This window comes from Anopheles coustani, chromosome 2 (genome assembly GCF_943734705.1).
Source record: "Anopheles coustani chromosome 2, idAnoCousDA_361_x.2, whole genome shotgun sequence".
NCBI lineage: Eukaryota > Metazoa > Arthropoda > Insecta > Diptera > Culicidae > Anopheles > Anopheles coustani.
In genome coordinates this window covers 13,675,947-13,692,132 of record NC_071289.1, presented here as the reverse complement: position 1 = coordinate 13,692,132, position 16,186 = coordinate 13,675,947, and the positions used below count along the sequence as shown (strand labels likewise).

At 45.1% G+C, this 16,186-nt stretch overlaps 1 protein-coding gene across 1 annotated transcript; it reads left to right on the top strand.

Moving 5' to 3' along the window:
- The first annotated feature begins 1,651 nt into the window (after nucleotides 1-1,651).
- On the top strand, nucleotides 1,652-14,239 carry LOC131262404 (atrial natriuretic peptide receptor 1). Its single transcript, XM_058264396.1, has 15 exons — nucleotides 1,652-2,042; nucleotides 2,133-2,244; nucleotides 5,709-5,874; nucleotides 7,846-7,923; nucleotides 8,047-8,323; nucleotides 8,884-9,318; nucleotides 10,049-10,169; nucleotides 10,324-10,442; nucleotides 10,621-10,699; nucleotides 10,795-10,915; nucleotides 11,724-12,249; nucleotides 12,304-12,646; nucleotides 13,227-13,840; nucleotides 13,907-14,054; nucleotides 14,117-14,239. The coding sequence occupies exons 1-15, from the start codon at nucleotides 1,652-1,654 to the stop codon at nucleotides 14,190-14,192; spliced, it is 3,606 nt and encodes a 1,201-aa protein (XP_058120379.1). The 3' UTR covers nucleotides 14,193-14,239.
- The last annotated feature ends 1,947 nt before the right edge of the window (nucleotides 14,240-16,186 follow it).

Genomic DNA, 16,186 nt, shown 5'->3' with positions numbered 1-16,186 from the left:
GGTCAGCTTGGCATCCGGTGCCCTTGCATCCCAAAAAGTGATGGCATACATTCCTCCGGTGAACGCAACAAGTGGCTCGCTTGCGGTAACCCCTTCTTTAATAAGAATGGCCAAGAAATAAGAACACAATTACGATGGTCGGCAACGGTGGGCATGCTGGTTGGGGGGCCAAATACGAGTGACACCGAATGATGATGATGGTCATTTGATGGTGGCCATAATTTGTCGTGTTCCGTTTGGCGCGCAACCGGTTCCGCCGCAAGGCACAAAGAAGCTCCTAGCGCTCGAACGCCCTTTTCGTCGGTGTCGTGGTCACGTCCCCTACTTTATGGGGCGTTGGAACTTGGTGGTCTGGTGCGGAAAGTATTGTTATCAATTGTGACACTCGGAACGCACGGGATGATGTGCCCTGCCCGACGGCACGTCCTTGCACGATCGCGAGGACAAACCAAAGTGTGGTCCAGCGTGGCGTGAACCTCTCACTAGGGGTGTGTTTATCTTTCGCACCATGGCCGCCCATCTCGGAGCGCCCACAATGCGACGGTAGATTGGATACGTGCCCATCTGGTGTGGAATGTTACTGAAAACAACAGAAAAATACAATCCGCACCGCAAGAGCGCAGAACAATTCGTTACCGTCCCCAGATGGCGATTGTCGCAACCCATGCGGGACGAATGTAAAACAAATGTGTACCGATCCGACGACCGAGTCTAACGGATTGCATTTTGTGTCATTTCAGCTGATGGGTATAAATGCACTTTTGTAATTGAATTACTGCAACTGGCGTTTCGAGGTGTCCACTGGTGTTGATTCAACAACACCGAGAGAACATGTGGACATATGAAATTAACACTTTGCTCTCCTTCTAAATTCAGTTAAACTACTATGTAGAAAAGATTTTAAAAATGAATTAAATATTTTATGAAAGTATTGTGACGATTTCAATATTTTTAAACCACTTTTATTAAATACTTTTTCTTTAGCCATAGTATAACGTGAGAAGAAACGAAACTTACATACTGCAATAAGGATTAACCGTTTTCGTATATTTTAAAACAATCACTTCGTAAGCAAATGTTGGACTTATCCTCGAATTACTCACCCGAAAGGGCGTATCACAGTATATTCGTAAAATCTTTCCACTGCAATAGCGACCGTCATCCATCTCTTTAAATACATCAACGAACACTCCTTAAAAATGGCGGTATAATGAAGCGATATGCAAATGAACCGGGTGATTCCTTTTGTTAACCTTGCAACAGTGTAAAAATCAACCGCGTGGAAAATCGTTCAACAACCGGTCGTAAAACTGTCTCCAACGTGGTGCGTGTTTGTGCGTGTGACTGCTTATGTCCTTCCGAATACACCGCTCGGAATTGGGTGCCGAGGCGCGAGGAGCGGTTGATGAAGAATTTATTCGCTAAATAACTACACTTTTGTTGATTCGCCATGCAAATGAGTGGACCGATGGGTGGGTGGAAAAGCGCGAGCGTAACGTAGGGTGTTCGCGTGACGCGCGAACAGTGTCAACGACGTCGGTCACTGGACAGTGAGCCTCGCCCCGTAGGCAGGAAGCGCCCGGTGTCCTCGGCGGGCGCAATGTAAGCTTGTTGGAACGAAGTATCCGGTATCGAAAGACTGCTCCCGATGATGGCGGGACCAATGGTGCTGTGCTATGTCGTGCTGTTGGCCACCGGGAGCGGCGCCCATCGGGACCATCGTGCCAGGCCGACGGCTTCGGCGGAGGAGTCGGAAATTGGGCAGCTGCTGAGCGCACTCTCCGAGTCGACTCGGGAGGCGAACGACGATGGCTACGAGGTGGACGATTCGGGCCTTCTGGTACCGGCGTCCCTCGTGGGCAGGAGTGCCAGAAGCAACGGGAGTACGGCGACCGCGGGGTCGCCAAGTCCCAGCGGGAGATCAACGAACGACCAGCGACGGATTGGGAAGCGGGGACTGAACACGCTGGCGGTGCAACCGTCCGACAGTAGCAAAAACTACACCGTTTACTACGTTGGGGTGCTGATGGCCTCCCACCTGGGTAAGTTTCGGTCGACACGGGGTTTGGCTGGCTTCGCCAAAAGACTTAACACAACTCGTTCACCCACTCACACCACGCCTTTTCCGCCAGACTCACCGTTCGACCTGGAACGATGTGGCCCGGCCATCGATTTGGGACTGGAGATGGTGAATCTGGAGCTGGTTAAGTTGCACAATGTGAAGCTGGAAAAGGTCATGGGAAGGTAAGTGATCGTTTACGATGGTTTCAAAAACACGGTACCGAAAACAACACAACTTTAGTTTAATAGACGCTGAAGGAATAAATATGAGTGATTAAACGCTTAAATAAACATATTTGAAGTATAAAAGAAATGAAATTAATTTCAACAACCCTTAGAGGGACAACTCCATAAGTTTCATCAGCAATACAGCATTCGAGTCATTGTAAAAATAAACGGATTCAAATCTAAGTCTAGCTATACTACGATTAAATTGTCATGGTTTTTGCGCTAAAAATTCATATTGTTACGATAAATTTTTCATACTAACTGTGTACTTTTTCTGTTAAGAGCTTTTTTCTTCCTTAGACTGTATTCAAAATATTGGCGCTTTTTACAATGAGTTTACCTAACGCTCGTAACAAGCTTAACATTTCGTGTAACAATTAATTTTCTATTTGATAGAATAAAATGTAGTACAGAATTTCTTCTTTGAAAATGAATTAAATTAAATTAAATATTTTCTTCTTTGAAAATTAAAACAATTTTAAGAAGTTTCAGTTACCTTCACAACAACAAGTGGCTCAATAAGCGAAGGGCAAAAACAAAACTAAAACCTGGAGTTGAACTTAGTTTTCAACTATCCAAGCGTTAATAGATATCCTGCCATTGCCACGCCTTCAATAAAGTTCATTCTCCTTGGTGACAAACTCTTCCCGGAATCACCCGCGGTTCATCATTTGAATTTGGTCGACACAGACACACACTGTGGTCGGTAGATACACCGAGTCAACCCTTGGTGGCACGGAAATAAATTCGAAGAAAACGCTGCAATGCACCCAATCAACATGTAACCGGCTGCTTCCCCCCCTCCCCCTTTAGGGCCAAGTGAAGTTACCACCTAATCATCACCACCAAACAACCCCAACCCCCATTCGAATCAGGCTGTGTCCATGTTTGAGCTTGTTTTATGTTAACTTTACGCCCCGGTAAGGCCAACAGATTTCCAATTCTTTTTTTCGGGTTTTCCGACTGACATGTCTCTTCCCCATCGGTCGTCTATTGTGAAGTGTGACTTCGGAGACAAGCAACAAGCCTCCATCAAACCCGGCACGTGCACGTGCGGTGAACGTGAGATGTTTGTAATGAGCGGATTCTCCAACAAACAAAAATGTCCCATCCTGTTCCTTGATTGCGTGTGTGTGTGTGTGTGTGTGTGTTTGTATTTTTTTTAAAAGCTACTTGGATATGCCTATTTCTAGCCTCGCACGGACGCGTATCAGGATGTCCCGTCGTGATGTGACCGTTTCGGGCACGGTTCGTTTGGGAGAAGAAAAGGGTGTTTGTCCAAATTTGGACGCACTCTAGTTGCTTTCATCCTTATCATCCCACTGTGGGAGCTTTCACCCGCGTGATGTGTTTTTCCCTATTTCGGATTTTCCGTACCCCCACTTACTTTCGTCTTTCTGCCCCGCCTCACTCGACAGTTATAGGTCATCGTTTGTCGAGAACGAAAGTAAATAAGCATACTTATGTAAATTACACGTCCATTTTCTTTTTTTTCTGTCACTCGCTCCATAACGCCTCAGCATACAGACACACACACAAACAGTAACCGGGCGGCGGCTCGAATGACTTTTTCGATTAGATTTTTGTCTCCTTTGACACCCGCCCGGAACGATACGATGCTTGGCGCCAAGCTGTTGGAAGGCAAAATGGCTAGCAGTGGCTTGAAATTAAAAGAAAAGGCCACTCGGTCGACACAGCTCGGATGGTGTGAGGTTTCCTAGCGAAGGCAGCAGGGAAAGGATACCGCCCTCCTACACCGAAAAACCCTTGCAGATGGCGAACGATGTGGAGCGCTCGAGGCGATTTCGGCTGGCCGTTGTTGTGTTTACGCTCGCTAAAGTATGCAAACACACCGACTACCACCGGCGCACGTTCGAACGGAAAACGTGGAAAGCACCCGCCAGCAATCGTACGACGGCGTGGCAAAGAGGTGACAAAACAGGGCCGGGAATTATCCCCTCCCACACGACAAAGCGAGCGCCGAACCGAACGGCAATTAAACGGTCGACCGATAAAATCTCGCACGCCATTTCGTCTGCAAATTAGGGTCCCTTGAGCTGTTGGTTTTAGTTTTGCCGGACCAGCGTTTCTTCCGAAGGGGTGGTGGGCTTCGGAGCCGCTGAGGGCGCGTTATTGACCGTGTTTGAGCGCCGAAGTGTTTGAGGATTTGATGATGTCAAAGGGTTTTTCTTGTTTCTTGACAATTGATTTGATGCATTTAGTGTAGATCATGACAACTAAATAAAGTTTATTTCTATTCTTTTAATAAATCGTATGGCATGTTAATCTCATTAAAAGTCTCCAAAGATTAAAGGACTCCAATTAAAAAAGAGGCTGTAACGATAGACAGAAGGAAAACTGTCATAATTAAACCGTACTTTGGAACAGCCTTGCTCTAACTGGCGAAATAATTTAAAAAGAAACTTGGGGAAAAATGGGAGTTGTTATACAGAAGCATCGATAGAGAAAAAAATCGATTGCGGCGTCGTCGTCATACCGGATGTTGTAACTTATGTGAGGCTAGATTACAATGCACCTGATACTTTATGACCCTTTTGAATGTAAATCCCAAAAACAGGATCTATTTCAACATATTTAAAGCTCAAGGGGAGCAGAACGTGACCATAAAGACCTCAAAAGAATTAAAAAACAAGCCCACAAGAATAGTAGCGTCGGCTGTAATTACAATGGCTGCCAGGGTCACCTGACTGGTCATCGGAATATTTTTTTTTTAATACTAAATTAATGTAATTTTGCATTATTTTTTAAAGTTTTTCTACTATCACCAACGAAAGTTTGTCCATTCTTTTGTCCAAGAACCAACCAACATTTGAATTGGCTTCTAGTGCGGAGGGAAAACCTGGATACTTTTCTTTAATGAACAAACATATTAAAAAGTTTAATGATTTAATGAACAAGCATACGTTTAAAAAACCGTGATTACTTTTTATCATGATTCAAAGTGATTTATATTTATGCTGAAGTACTTTGAGAGAACACTTCAACTATATCAATCAATATTTTTAAGCTTATAGCTTTTTTATTTCACTTGATAATTCAGTTTTTGATAGTGATAACTTTTCCTGTATATTTTCTATATTTAATTGAGTAATGCAATTTTCAGTTTTTGTGTCCATCTTTAGTCCTTGATCAATATCTGTCATGAGCAGGAAGAGAACTATTATAAAGCTATTGCATCAGTGTGTATATTTGCAATTCCATAAAACAAACTCTATCGCTCCATCTAAACTACGGCCCTATTATTGGACCATTAAAATGTCTGCACACCGTCCTTGGCATCGTTCGTTTGCTCCCTCCGAAGCTACTAACAATTACTTTATCCTAATGTCTTTTTCGGTCCCTCGTCCTGCATCTACCGATTTTCGATCGTTTACTTCCGCCTTCCATCGCGCCCACAGCTACGCCTCCTGTTCCGGTTCCAAATCGCCCGGACTGGCGGCCGACATGCACTTCAAGTACAGCGTGATCGCTTTCATCGGGCCGGCCTGTGCCTTCGCGCTGGAACCGGTAGCGCAGCTGGCCGACTACTGGAACACACCCATCATCACCGGGATGGGCGATCAGGTAGGATTTGCCTTTGCCGTTCGATAATAGTTCAGCCGCCCGTTCGCTTACAATAATGTCCTCGTGCCCTTCGAATGGCGAAAGAAAATGGACGACGGTGCCGCGTGACATCCTTCCCGCGTGTCCGGTGCCATTTTGATTCGAAAAGCAAATTTATTTAATGAATCACCGCAATTAGTGTTTAATCTACCGTTAAGCAATCAACGGAGTCGGAAGGAATACCCATAATCCAACCATTTTTCCTCGTGGACAGAAATGGGACGCGGCGTTTGTCATTAGTTTTCTTTCCCCTCTGTGTGTGTGTCTGTGTTTCTTCTTTGCGTACCGATAATTTCCTGATCCCGATCTCGATGACTGTCCTCTGTCTTCGGCTGGTCAAAGTGCAGATAAACTTTGACTTGCCGCCCATTAAGCATCGCGTGGAGTGGTTTGTACGACTGATTCGCGTGTTTTCCCAACGGAGGGTGGGAAATACTCCATACGAACGACCAGTGTGGGGGTTCTATAAATACATCTCAATTTGTCGATCATCTTGCGTGAGCTTATCATCACACGACTCGGCTCAAGTTGGCTGATTCCTGGAGTATTTTTATTCATTTAACTTCTTCTCATTCCGCGTCTGCCTTGCTTTCCTCATCCAGTTAATGGACTCGGGAGAAGAAAATGATTGTATCCCGCCCGAGCTAAGCGTTTGCAGTCGATATCCAATCCAATCTCAACTCGAGGCGTGAATGTAGGAAAGCGAACGGGAAGGATAAGTTAGACCAAATGGTGCAGAAGCATATCAGCTTCAATGATTGCATGGATTTTGTTTTGCTGTTCTCCATCGTTTTTTCTCTCTCCTTTATCACGGGAAATGTAGAAAAACTCGGGATCCATTCGAGCGAAACAGCTCAAGCGATTTTTCCTTTCTTTTCTTCTATCCATCACCATTTTCCCTTCGCCTTAAAACTATTTTCACATACTTTCGCTGGCCCGTGGCTCGATGTCGCCATGTCGCACGATTCAATACCCCCACCAGTGTGTGTGTGATTTTATGCGCATAAATTGCATAACTAAGCCGTTGCAACGACAAGTTAGTTGTTTCCGCTTAAACGCTATTGCAACGAGCGCTCGTTTTGAACGATGTAACGTGCTTTGAATTTAAAACAATTATAATCGCGATGAAAATACATGGCGAATGGGGTTTTCCTTTTTTGCGAAACCAAGACAAAGGAAAAAGTAGGCGTCGGAATCAGGAGATTATTTTAATTTGCAAAACGCTATTCAACCTCAAACTGATGGATCGAGCCATAAAAGCAATGTGTTCAAAATGTATATTTTAACATGAGCATGAAAACTTATTAAAACAAGTGAGACTCAAACACTATTTAAAAATGTAAGTTTCCTACTTCATTTTTCACTTATTGCCTAGAAATGTTCCTTTAAAACAAGTTTCATCGATTTTTCAATTTATTGAAATTGAAATTGAAATCTCTTACATCTTCGCAATCACTCGTTGTTTTGCTGGCGTTTATTAAAAACTTTTAAGGTTTACCGTCGTAAGGCATGGCTCCTTAACATGTCACCCCGTCGTAATGTACTTCTTAATTGGCTGAAGCCAAACGCCGCGTACAAGAAAGTAGTACTCGTCCATCCTCGACCCTCGGGTAGGGTGTCAAGTTTTGCGAGAGATTTATAACATGTGTCACCTGCCCCCCCCCCCCCCCCTTCCCCTCCCTTCTGAAACACACACACACATTCATATATAAAAGCTGAGCTGAAAGGTGCACAATATCGGTGGAAAAACCGGGAAAATTATAGTTCCATGCTTGCTACCGTACCGGTGCTTCATTCTCGTTTACCTTCTTGTTCGATTCCTTGCGTCGCCTGTCAACGCCGCACGCGTCAACGATACGCCTTGTGGACAATGCAATCTTGCTAACGGACACACTCCACACTCTCTCTCTCTCCCCCACCACCCCTTTGCAGCCACCGTCCGAGGGTGAACTCTCGGTGACATCCGGAATACTGGGTCGGCTGAGCAACAGGTGGAAAAACGATAGCTCGGTAAGGTCCGTCCGGCCTTTCGGTTCGTTGGCTTTCGGTTTACTTTATATCTTTGCTCTCTCTCTCTCTTTCTCTCTGCCCACCATTTGCCCTCCCTTTGCCCTGTTCCCTACCCATCCCCAGGGCATGTTTAAGGATAAATCGCGCTACCAAACGCTGACCCGCATGTCGTACTGCCAGTGCCGGCTGAAACTGGTCTTCTCGAGCATTTTCCGCAAGTTCGGGTGGCGCCACATCGCCCTCATCATCGACCGGTCCGACCTGTTCTCGCTGACGGTCGGCAAGAACCTGGAGTACGGGCTGAAGGACGAGGAGCTGCTGAAGTTCGTCCGCGAGCTGGACGGCAATGACGAGGAGGATATCGATGAGTACCTCAAGGACGCCAGCATGTACGCCAGAGGTGGGTTTGGTTGTAAATTTCAGTTTATTTTAGCAATATGTTTGCTAGCGGGGATTATTGGAAGCTCCCCCTCGGCTAAATGCTTTCAATTCGTGTTTTACCAATTCATTAGATTGACTTATAGAAGTAGGTTCATTAAAGTTAAGTAGTAGCGAAATTTAAAAAATGTCTTAATAAATAACAAATTATTTTAAGTTAAAGCATTCATTAAACTTCATATAAAATTGAAGGAAAAAGCACTATTTTATTCTGAGTAAGATATCAAAAACATGGTTTGATAAAAATTCACTTCTTCATAACATCTTCTGTTAATTGAAAACATGTACGTAAAATCAAAACAATGTATGAATAAGAAAAATGATCCAAAAGGCAATTTTTCAATTCTAATTAGTTGTCAAAGAAAACAATATACTAAAAAAATTACCAAAATTATGTTACATTGTAGGTATATGAGAAGAAAATATTACTGCACATTATCTTTGGACGAGCTATAAACGACGAAAACAAAGTTATAGTGTATTTTGTTTCACAACTTCTCGCTAACATCTCCATCATCCCAGTCATCATTCTATCCGTGCGTGGCTCGCTCGTGCGAAAGTTTATGCTATCAGCGCTGGCCCTCGGGATGACCCGCGGCGACTTCACCTTCCTGGACGTGGAGATCTTCCAGAGCTCGTACTGGGGCGACCACTACTGGGAGCTGGGCGACGAGGACGACTTTAAGGCGCGCAAGGCGTACGAGGCACTGCTGCGCGTGTCGCTGCTGCAACCGACCAGCCCAACCTACCAGGGGTTCGCCGAGAAGGTGCGTCACCTGGCGAAGACCGACTACAACTACACGTTCGTCGAGGACGAGGAGGTAAACTTCTTCATCGGTGCGTTCTTCGACGGCGTGTTTCTGCTCGGGATGGCGCTGAACGACACGCTGAACGAGGGTGGCGACATACGCGACGGGACGGCCATTACCAAAAAGATGTGGGGACGTGACTTTGAAGGTAATCTGGGGAAGGAAGACGGAAATACACTGGCGGGACTAGTGGTGGTTATTTGACACAATGTGAAACTTGCGTCAATGTGTGGAAATGGAAGTTAGTTTGAACTCTTTAGTGCTTCATTAGACCGTGCTCATCTGCTCGTCGTCGAGGCGATTGTTTGGCAAAGTGATAATATTTTAATTATCCCATCAATTACACATAAAATAGATCATTTACTCGTGAATAACTTTGTTTTGAAATCGCAAACATTGAGGAATAGCTAGTTTTATCATTTTTCCACCCGAACCAAATTAAATTGAGTTAAATAATTTCCTATGTTCCGTTGTTTTACAATATTTGTTGTTGGACTATGTTTTAAATACATAGAACTTATTTAACTAGGATTAGATTATTTGTCACTTAGTTAAATAGACCCTTTGAATAATTCACCTTTCACTTTCGTTAACGATTTTCGGTTATATTTGCTTTAAACATTCTCGTCTTATTTAGTTTATGGTTTCAACTTTTTTCTCTTTTTTTTACTAACTTTTACTAATCTACTATCGCTTGTACATATTTCTTTTTTTTAATATTCTTTATACCACTTAGTTTATTGTTCTTCTATCTTCCTTTTTTGTGGGTCAACGGATTTCTTTTGATGCACATAAAAGCAAGACATTTGGTGTGTTCCGTCGAGTGTCAGAGGAACCGGTGCGCGGTCAGCATGTGTCAATTTTCGCTTATCCCGCAGGTATCACCGGCCACGTGCGGATTGATGACAACGGCGATCGTGACGCCGACTACTCCATCCTCGACCTGGATCCAATTACGGGCCGCTTCGAGGTGGTGGCCCACTATTACGGCATTACCAGGTAATGGTTGGCCAACAAATCAAGATCATCATCATCATCAACATCGTCGTCGTCGTCGTCGTCGTCGTCGTCGTTGTCGTTCTCGTCAGGGATTAATGGTTATGATTTTCTTTTTCCATCTCGCTTTCCTACTCTTTTCCGTCCGAATCTCGAGGGAGTACTCCGCCGTGAAGGGAAAGAAGATCCACTGGCCGGGCGGACGGGAGGGACCACCGCCGGATGTACCGAAGTGTGGCTTTCTCGGCACCTCACCGGCCTGCCAGGGGAACAGTGGTAAGTCGGATGCTTCTTCTTTCGAAACAATTACCACTAAATCACTCGAACACACAAACCGCTACGGACAATGATCATTTTACGTCCATTCTTCCTCTTTTTCCTTGTGCTTTCTGCTTCTTCTATGGCGTTCTCTAATTCCTACTCTCCTTTTATTGCTGATTTTCATCGCCCGTAGAAATGATTATCCTCTATGGACTCGTCGGATTTGGCATAATCTCGGCCTTTGCCGCCGCCGTCACGTATATTTTGTGCAAGTGAGTACCGGGCCTGCAGCTTTCGCTTTAACTGTTCTGTTTTCCCATTCGATCGGACACCATTTTCTTGACCGCTACCATTCCATTTCGCCTAGACAAATGAAACTTAATAGCGAGCTAAACAATATGTCGTGGCGCGTTCGGCCCGACGAGGTCCTGCTGGAGGTTGGCAAAATGTTTGGCAGCAAAATGGGACTCCAGAAGCTGAACTACGAGGTAGGTATGGGGCTTTGAAAAAAGGAGGCAGGCCGGGCAGCCGGGGCTGATGATGGCCAGGATAAAGTGCAACTCATCGTTTCAATTATAATTGCTAGCACGTTGCTTCGCTGAATGGCCCGTCTAATGAATTATTCAATCGAAATCGGGGCCGCCGAGTTTATTCATTTGATGTCGCTCGTGGGGATGCCGGCAAAACCGGTTGTGCCGCATCGCGGAGCACAGCATAATTGTAGGTGTGCAACAATCGATTGGGTGCAGGATGAAATAGATCCTTTTAGTTTCCAGTAGGGTTGCTCATTACGATGGAAGGTTCAGTGCTCATGATGCTAGTTGTATTTTGTCGTGAAATTGTATTATCCTCTTAGACCGGTCAGTATTTGAAAATTGCTACTTCATTTTGGCTTTTTATAGTTCATTTAAAGTGACTGCTTTTACAACTGATAAAGAAAATAATGTTTCAAAATATGCCCAAATTTAAAACAATTTTTGATAGATTTTTTTTATTAGCATAAGTTTTCACAACAGCTGGGAATTTTAACTTAATCTTTTCTGTAACTTTATTTATGTTTATTGAAAAACTTTTTGTAGTACAATCCCAGTCCAGTTAGTAAAACCGGAGAATATTTTTTATGATAAATAAAGAGTAGCTAAAATAAAAAAAATATATTGATGCGATTATTCAAACTGGACCTAGGGCTTTCGATTCAATTTAAGAGAAGAAGTATATTTTTGCCACCGAAAAAAGATTTAAAGAACTTTACAAAAATTTTCCCATAATCTTTCATCCTGCAATCGCTCGCTGTAGAACTTTTCGCTCCAACAATTCGGCCTCAACTCGGGCCGTGTTTCGATAGCGTCGGGCAACTCGCAGCTTCCGGCGCAGCTGTTCACCACGATCGGCATCTTTAAGGGCGAGCGGGTGGCGATCAAGAAGGTGGCGAAGAAGAAGGTCTACATCACCTCGACGCTGCTGTGGGAAATCAAGCAGGCGCGTGACGTCAGCCACGAGAACACGGTGCGCTTCGTGGGCGCCTGCATCGACCTGCCCCGGCCCACCATCCTCATCCTCACCGAGTACTGCCCGAAGGGCAGCCTGAAGGACGTGCTCGAGAACGAGGCGATCCAGCTGGACTGGAACTTCCGCATGTCGCTCATCCACGACGTGGTGAAGGGCATGGCGTACCTGCACAACAGCGACGTCGGCGTGCACGGCAAGCTGCGCTCGTGCAACTGCCTCATCGACGGCCGCTTCGTGCTGAAGATCTCCGACTTCGGGCTGCGCACGCTCACCACGCCGTCGGAGTACGTGCGCGACCAGAACTACTACAACAGTAAGTCCGTACGACGGCCGGCCGACGGCGACCAATCTATAGCCGTGTGATAAGAGCTGAACTTTGCAGAGCTGCTGTGGGTGGCACCGGAGCTCCTGCCCGCAACCGTCATCCCCGGGACGCCCGCCACGCAGAAGGGCGACGTGTACTCGTTCGCCATCATACTGGAGGAGATCGTGGTGCGCGGTGGGCCGTACGAGACGGCCCGCCAGTTCATGGATCCGCAGGCGATCGTCGAGCGGGTGGCCCTGCACGAGAGCCCTCCATTTCGGCCGTTCGTCGGACAGCGCGACTGCCCGCCTGATCTGCTCGATCTGATGGAGAAGTGCTGGTCGGACAGCCCGGACGATCGGCCCACTTTCTCGAGCATTCGCAGCAGCGTTCGATTGATCATGAAGTAAGTTTTTGGAATGGTCGATAGTTCTACAAGTAAACCATAAACATTTGATTATTTCAACGCTGTAGGAGAAGATTTGTGATGAACTACTGGTCCAACTACTATTCAAACACGAACTGTCACCTATTACTTAAAAACTATTTTAACTCATTCCCATGAATTGTTCCTGGTTCAAGGAAATGTAAATTAATAAATATCTAATAATTAAAAGTAAAAACATGTAATCATAAATGAAATTGCTTTTGAAATCGAATAAAAACACCAAATTTAAAAAAAAAAAAACAATGAACGTCAATTTATAGACTTTTAGGCAAAACCATGAGATTAAAGTATCATATGATAATATCTAAAGTAGATTTGTTGAAACCCAAACAATAGTGTATAAACTTGCTTAAACTAACAAGTTTATCTGAAAAAATCGAGTTATTTACATTAAATTGAATGTTCCCACAGGATACAAACTGCTATAAAATATCTTTAAATAATATCATGAGTCTGTTTTAAATTACAAAACTGTGTTTTCTATAAACAAATCTATGAATATTTTTCGGCATTCAATAAACTTTCCCTTTCACCCAAGGGGATTCTGCGAGAACCTGATGGACGATTTGCTACGCCGCATGGAGCAGTACGCGAACAACCTGGAGAGCCTGGTCGAGGAAAAGACGGAACAGCTGAGCATGGAGAAACGGCGCACGGAGGAGCTGCTGTACCAGGTGTTGCCACGGCCCGTCGCCCAGCAGCTGCTCGCCGGCGAAATGGTACAGCCGGAGCAGTTCGAGTGCGTCACGATCTACTTCAGCGACATCGTGGGGTTTACGGCGCTCTGCGCCCAGTCGCGCCCCATGGAGGTGGTCGACTTCCTGAACGACCTGTACAGCACGTTCGATCGGATCATCGGGTTCTACGACGTGTACAAAGTGGAGACGATCGGCGACGCGTACATGGTGGTGTCGGGCCTGCCGGAACGGAACGGCCACGACCACGCGCGCGAGATTGGCCTAATGGCGCTCGCCATCCTGGACGCGGTACGTTCGTTCACCATCAAGCACAAGCCGGACTACCAGCTGAAGATCCGCATCGGCATCCACTCCGGGCCGGTGTGCGCTGGGGTCGTCGGTCAGAAAATGCCCCACTATTGCCTGTTTGGCGATACGGTCAATACTGCTTCCCGGCTGGAGTCAACTGGACATCGTGAGGATATTTAAAACATCCCTGAAAAAGTCTGAAATAAATAAACGGAATTCTGTTCTTTTTCAGCACTCAAAATCCACGTCTCCGAAGCGACCAAACAGATACTGGACAAGTTCGGAACGTTCCGTCAGGAGCTACGCGGAGACGTTGAGCTGAAAGGAAAGGGAATTGTAACGACCTACTGGCTGCTGGAGTGTTCCGAACCTGATCCAAGGTATTCATTCAAATCTCTTGAATCTTTTTTTCGATAATCTCTCTCCAAAATTCTTCTTCTAGACCCCCAACACCGCTGAGAAACTACGTCGAGAACGAAGTACCGTTCCCGATACTATTTCCGGCGATCGGGAAGTAAATGTCATCATCATCACCATTATGCTGGAGAGTGCCCTTGTAACAGTGTCAATGTTAGTCAACTCAGTGTCTTTCGCTTCGTAACAGTATCCGGTGGCTAGTGGGAAGGCGTGCACCATTCGCATGCGGCGTAGGAGCTATATCAGAAGAGTTTTGTGTCAATTGAGCTCGTTAGATCAAGCGTACGCATCAGAGAACTACAATAATAAACCAGAAGTGCATGTTAGTAAGCTAGGCAAGCAACGACAACCACCTAGGAAAAGAAGGTAGAAGAGTGGAGAAAGCTATTTTGCGCACCAGACGGTGTAAGGAAAACGTTTGTGTGAACTATTTTGATGTATTTTACTGTGAAATTGATGAAATAAATCCTCATCTATATACAAATGTCTAAACCTGATGGTGTTTGCATTGAAATTCACTTAAAATTAGTTTCAAAAAGAAAATTCTTAAGCACAAGGGAAACTCATCCACGTGAAACACCAGGCGTCTCCATGCAGAATTTTCAATATGTGTAATTGCATTAAATATGTTTAATAGCAAAATAGGTGAATCAGATTTTATTCTTTTATAAACGCAATGACGTAACCAACAGGGAAGCTTACGAAAATTAATCGGATCATTTTAAAAATCATAGAACAAAGTACTGGGCGGCTCCATCAAGCATAGTTTTATGTTTCTCTTTAGAGAAAGCTTTTTTTCTTATCTTTTCATATGAAAGATACCTACATAGTGCAGAAATAATTCCAAAAATATTTTCTTTAAATCAATTGACTACAGATGATTGGGAAGAAAATTTTAAATCATACCACAATTAAAGTAAAGATTACACTTTTTTCAATTGAAGATTTTTCCAGTTTCTTCCCTTTTATGTTCTTATAAATTTTTTATAGGCATCTTTATCCTTGTTAGGAAAAGCTAAATGCAGCTCACGGTTTAATACCTCTCTAAAAACGTCTTACCATTAACAGTTTCCTTTTCTCCCATACGCACGGAAGTACGGTCGGTGTAACTAGGAAATGCACCACGAACACGCCGTTCCGTGTGAATCGTCTGTTTACATTCAACAAATACCCAGTTAGCCCGTTCACTGGCCACATCCGGAGCTTTACCCTCCTTTTCTGCCTTTTTTCTTTTTGAAATGCTAACAAAAACCACATGGTCTGATCCGCACTGGCGCTCATGGACAACGGCGCGTTTTCTCTTTAATTTAGCCAAACGACACATAAATGGCTCTCTGTTTACAAATCGTCACAACAAAATTGCCAGCTCGAGCATAGAATAACAATCCGGTAAATGCAGCGTAGGGGCTTGCGGAGCGTTTCGGTGAACGAAAAGTGTTGAACACCGGAAAAGCGTCCACCGATGGGCACTCAGAGAGTGAAGGATACTGGGAGAGAAAGAAAAGCGTGAGAGAATGAGTACTAGAGAGAGAGCTTTCGCGCATCCTCGTTCCCACAAGGACTGCGTGCGATGCACGCTGACCTAAAGCCCATCGCTGTTGGTGGCGATTCGCAGTCAGTTCCATCTGGTAGTTCGGTGCGTACGGACACGTTCCGTGGCTTCGGTTCCGTGTTTCGTAGCATTAACCTCCCCAAAGCGCAGAGGCCACTCAGTTCAACTGCAGGTTACAAACGTTGGCATTCATCAAGTGCGGTGAGCATCAGGCAGCAAAAGGCCAGGATCGTTCCCTGGGCACCCCGTTTTCCCAGCGCGACAATTTGTCCTGTGAAATGCCAAGGACCGTACGGCAGCGCTAGGCTACAGATAAAACTTCAAAAGCACACGTACTGAACGGAACAAGGACGCTCTACGTTATCTTCCTCCTTTCGGGAACTGCATTGTATGTCTGTGTGTGTGTGTGTCTATGCAAGTGGCTCCCTATTGGTGCTCGGGGACAGCCTCTAGTGCATCGGTTGGTTGCGGTTGCGTTTGTTGTTCCTGCGTTTTGCATGCGTACGGGCCGTTGGTAGCGTTGTCTTGCCATCGAAAGAAAAG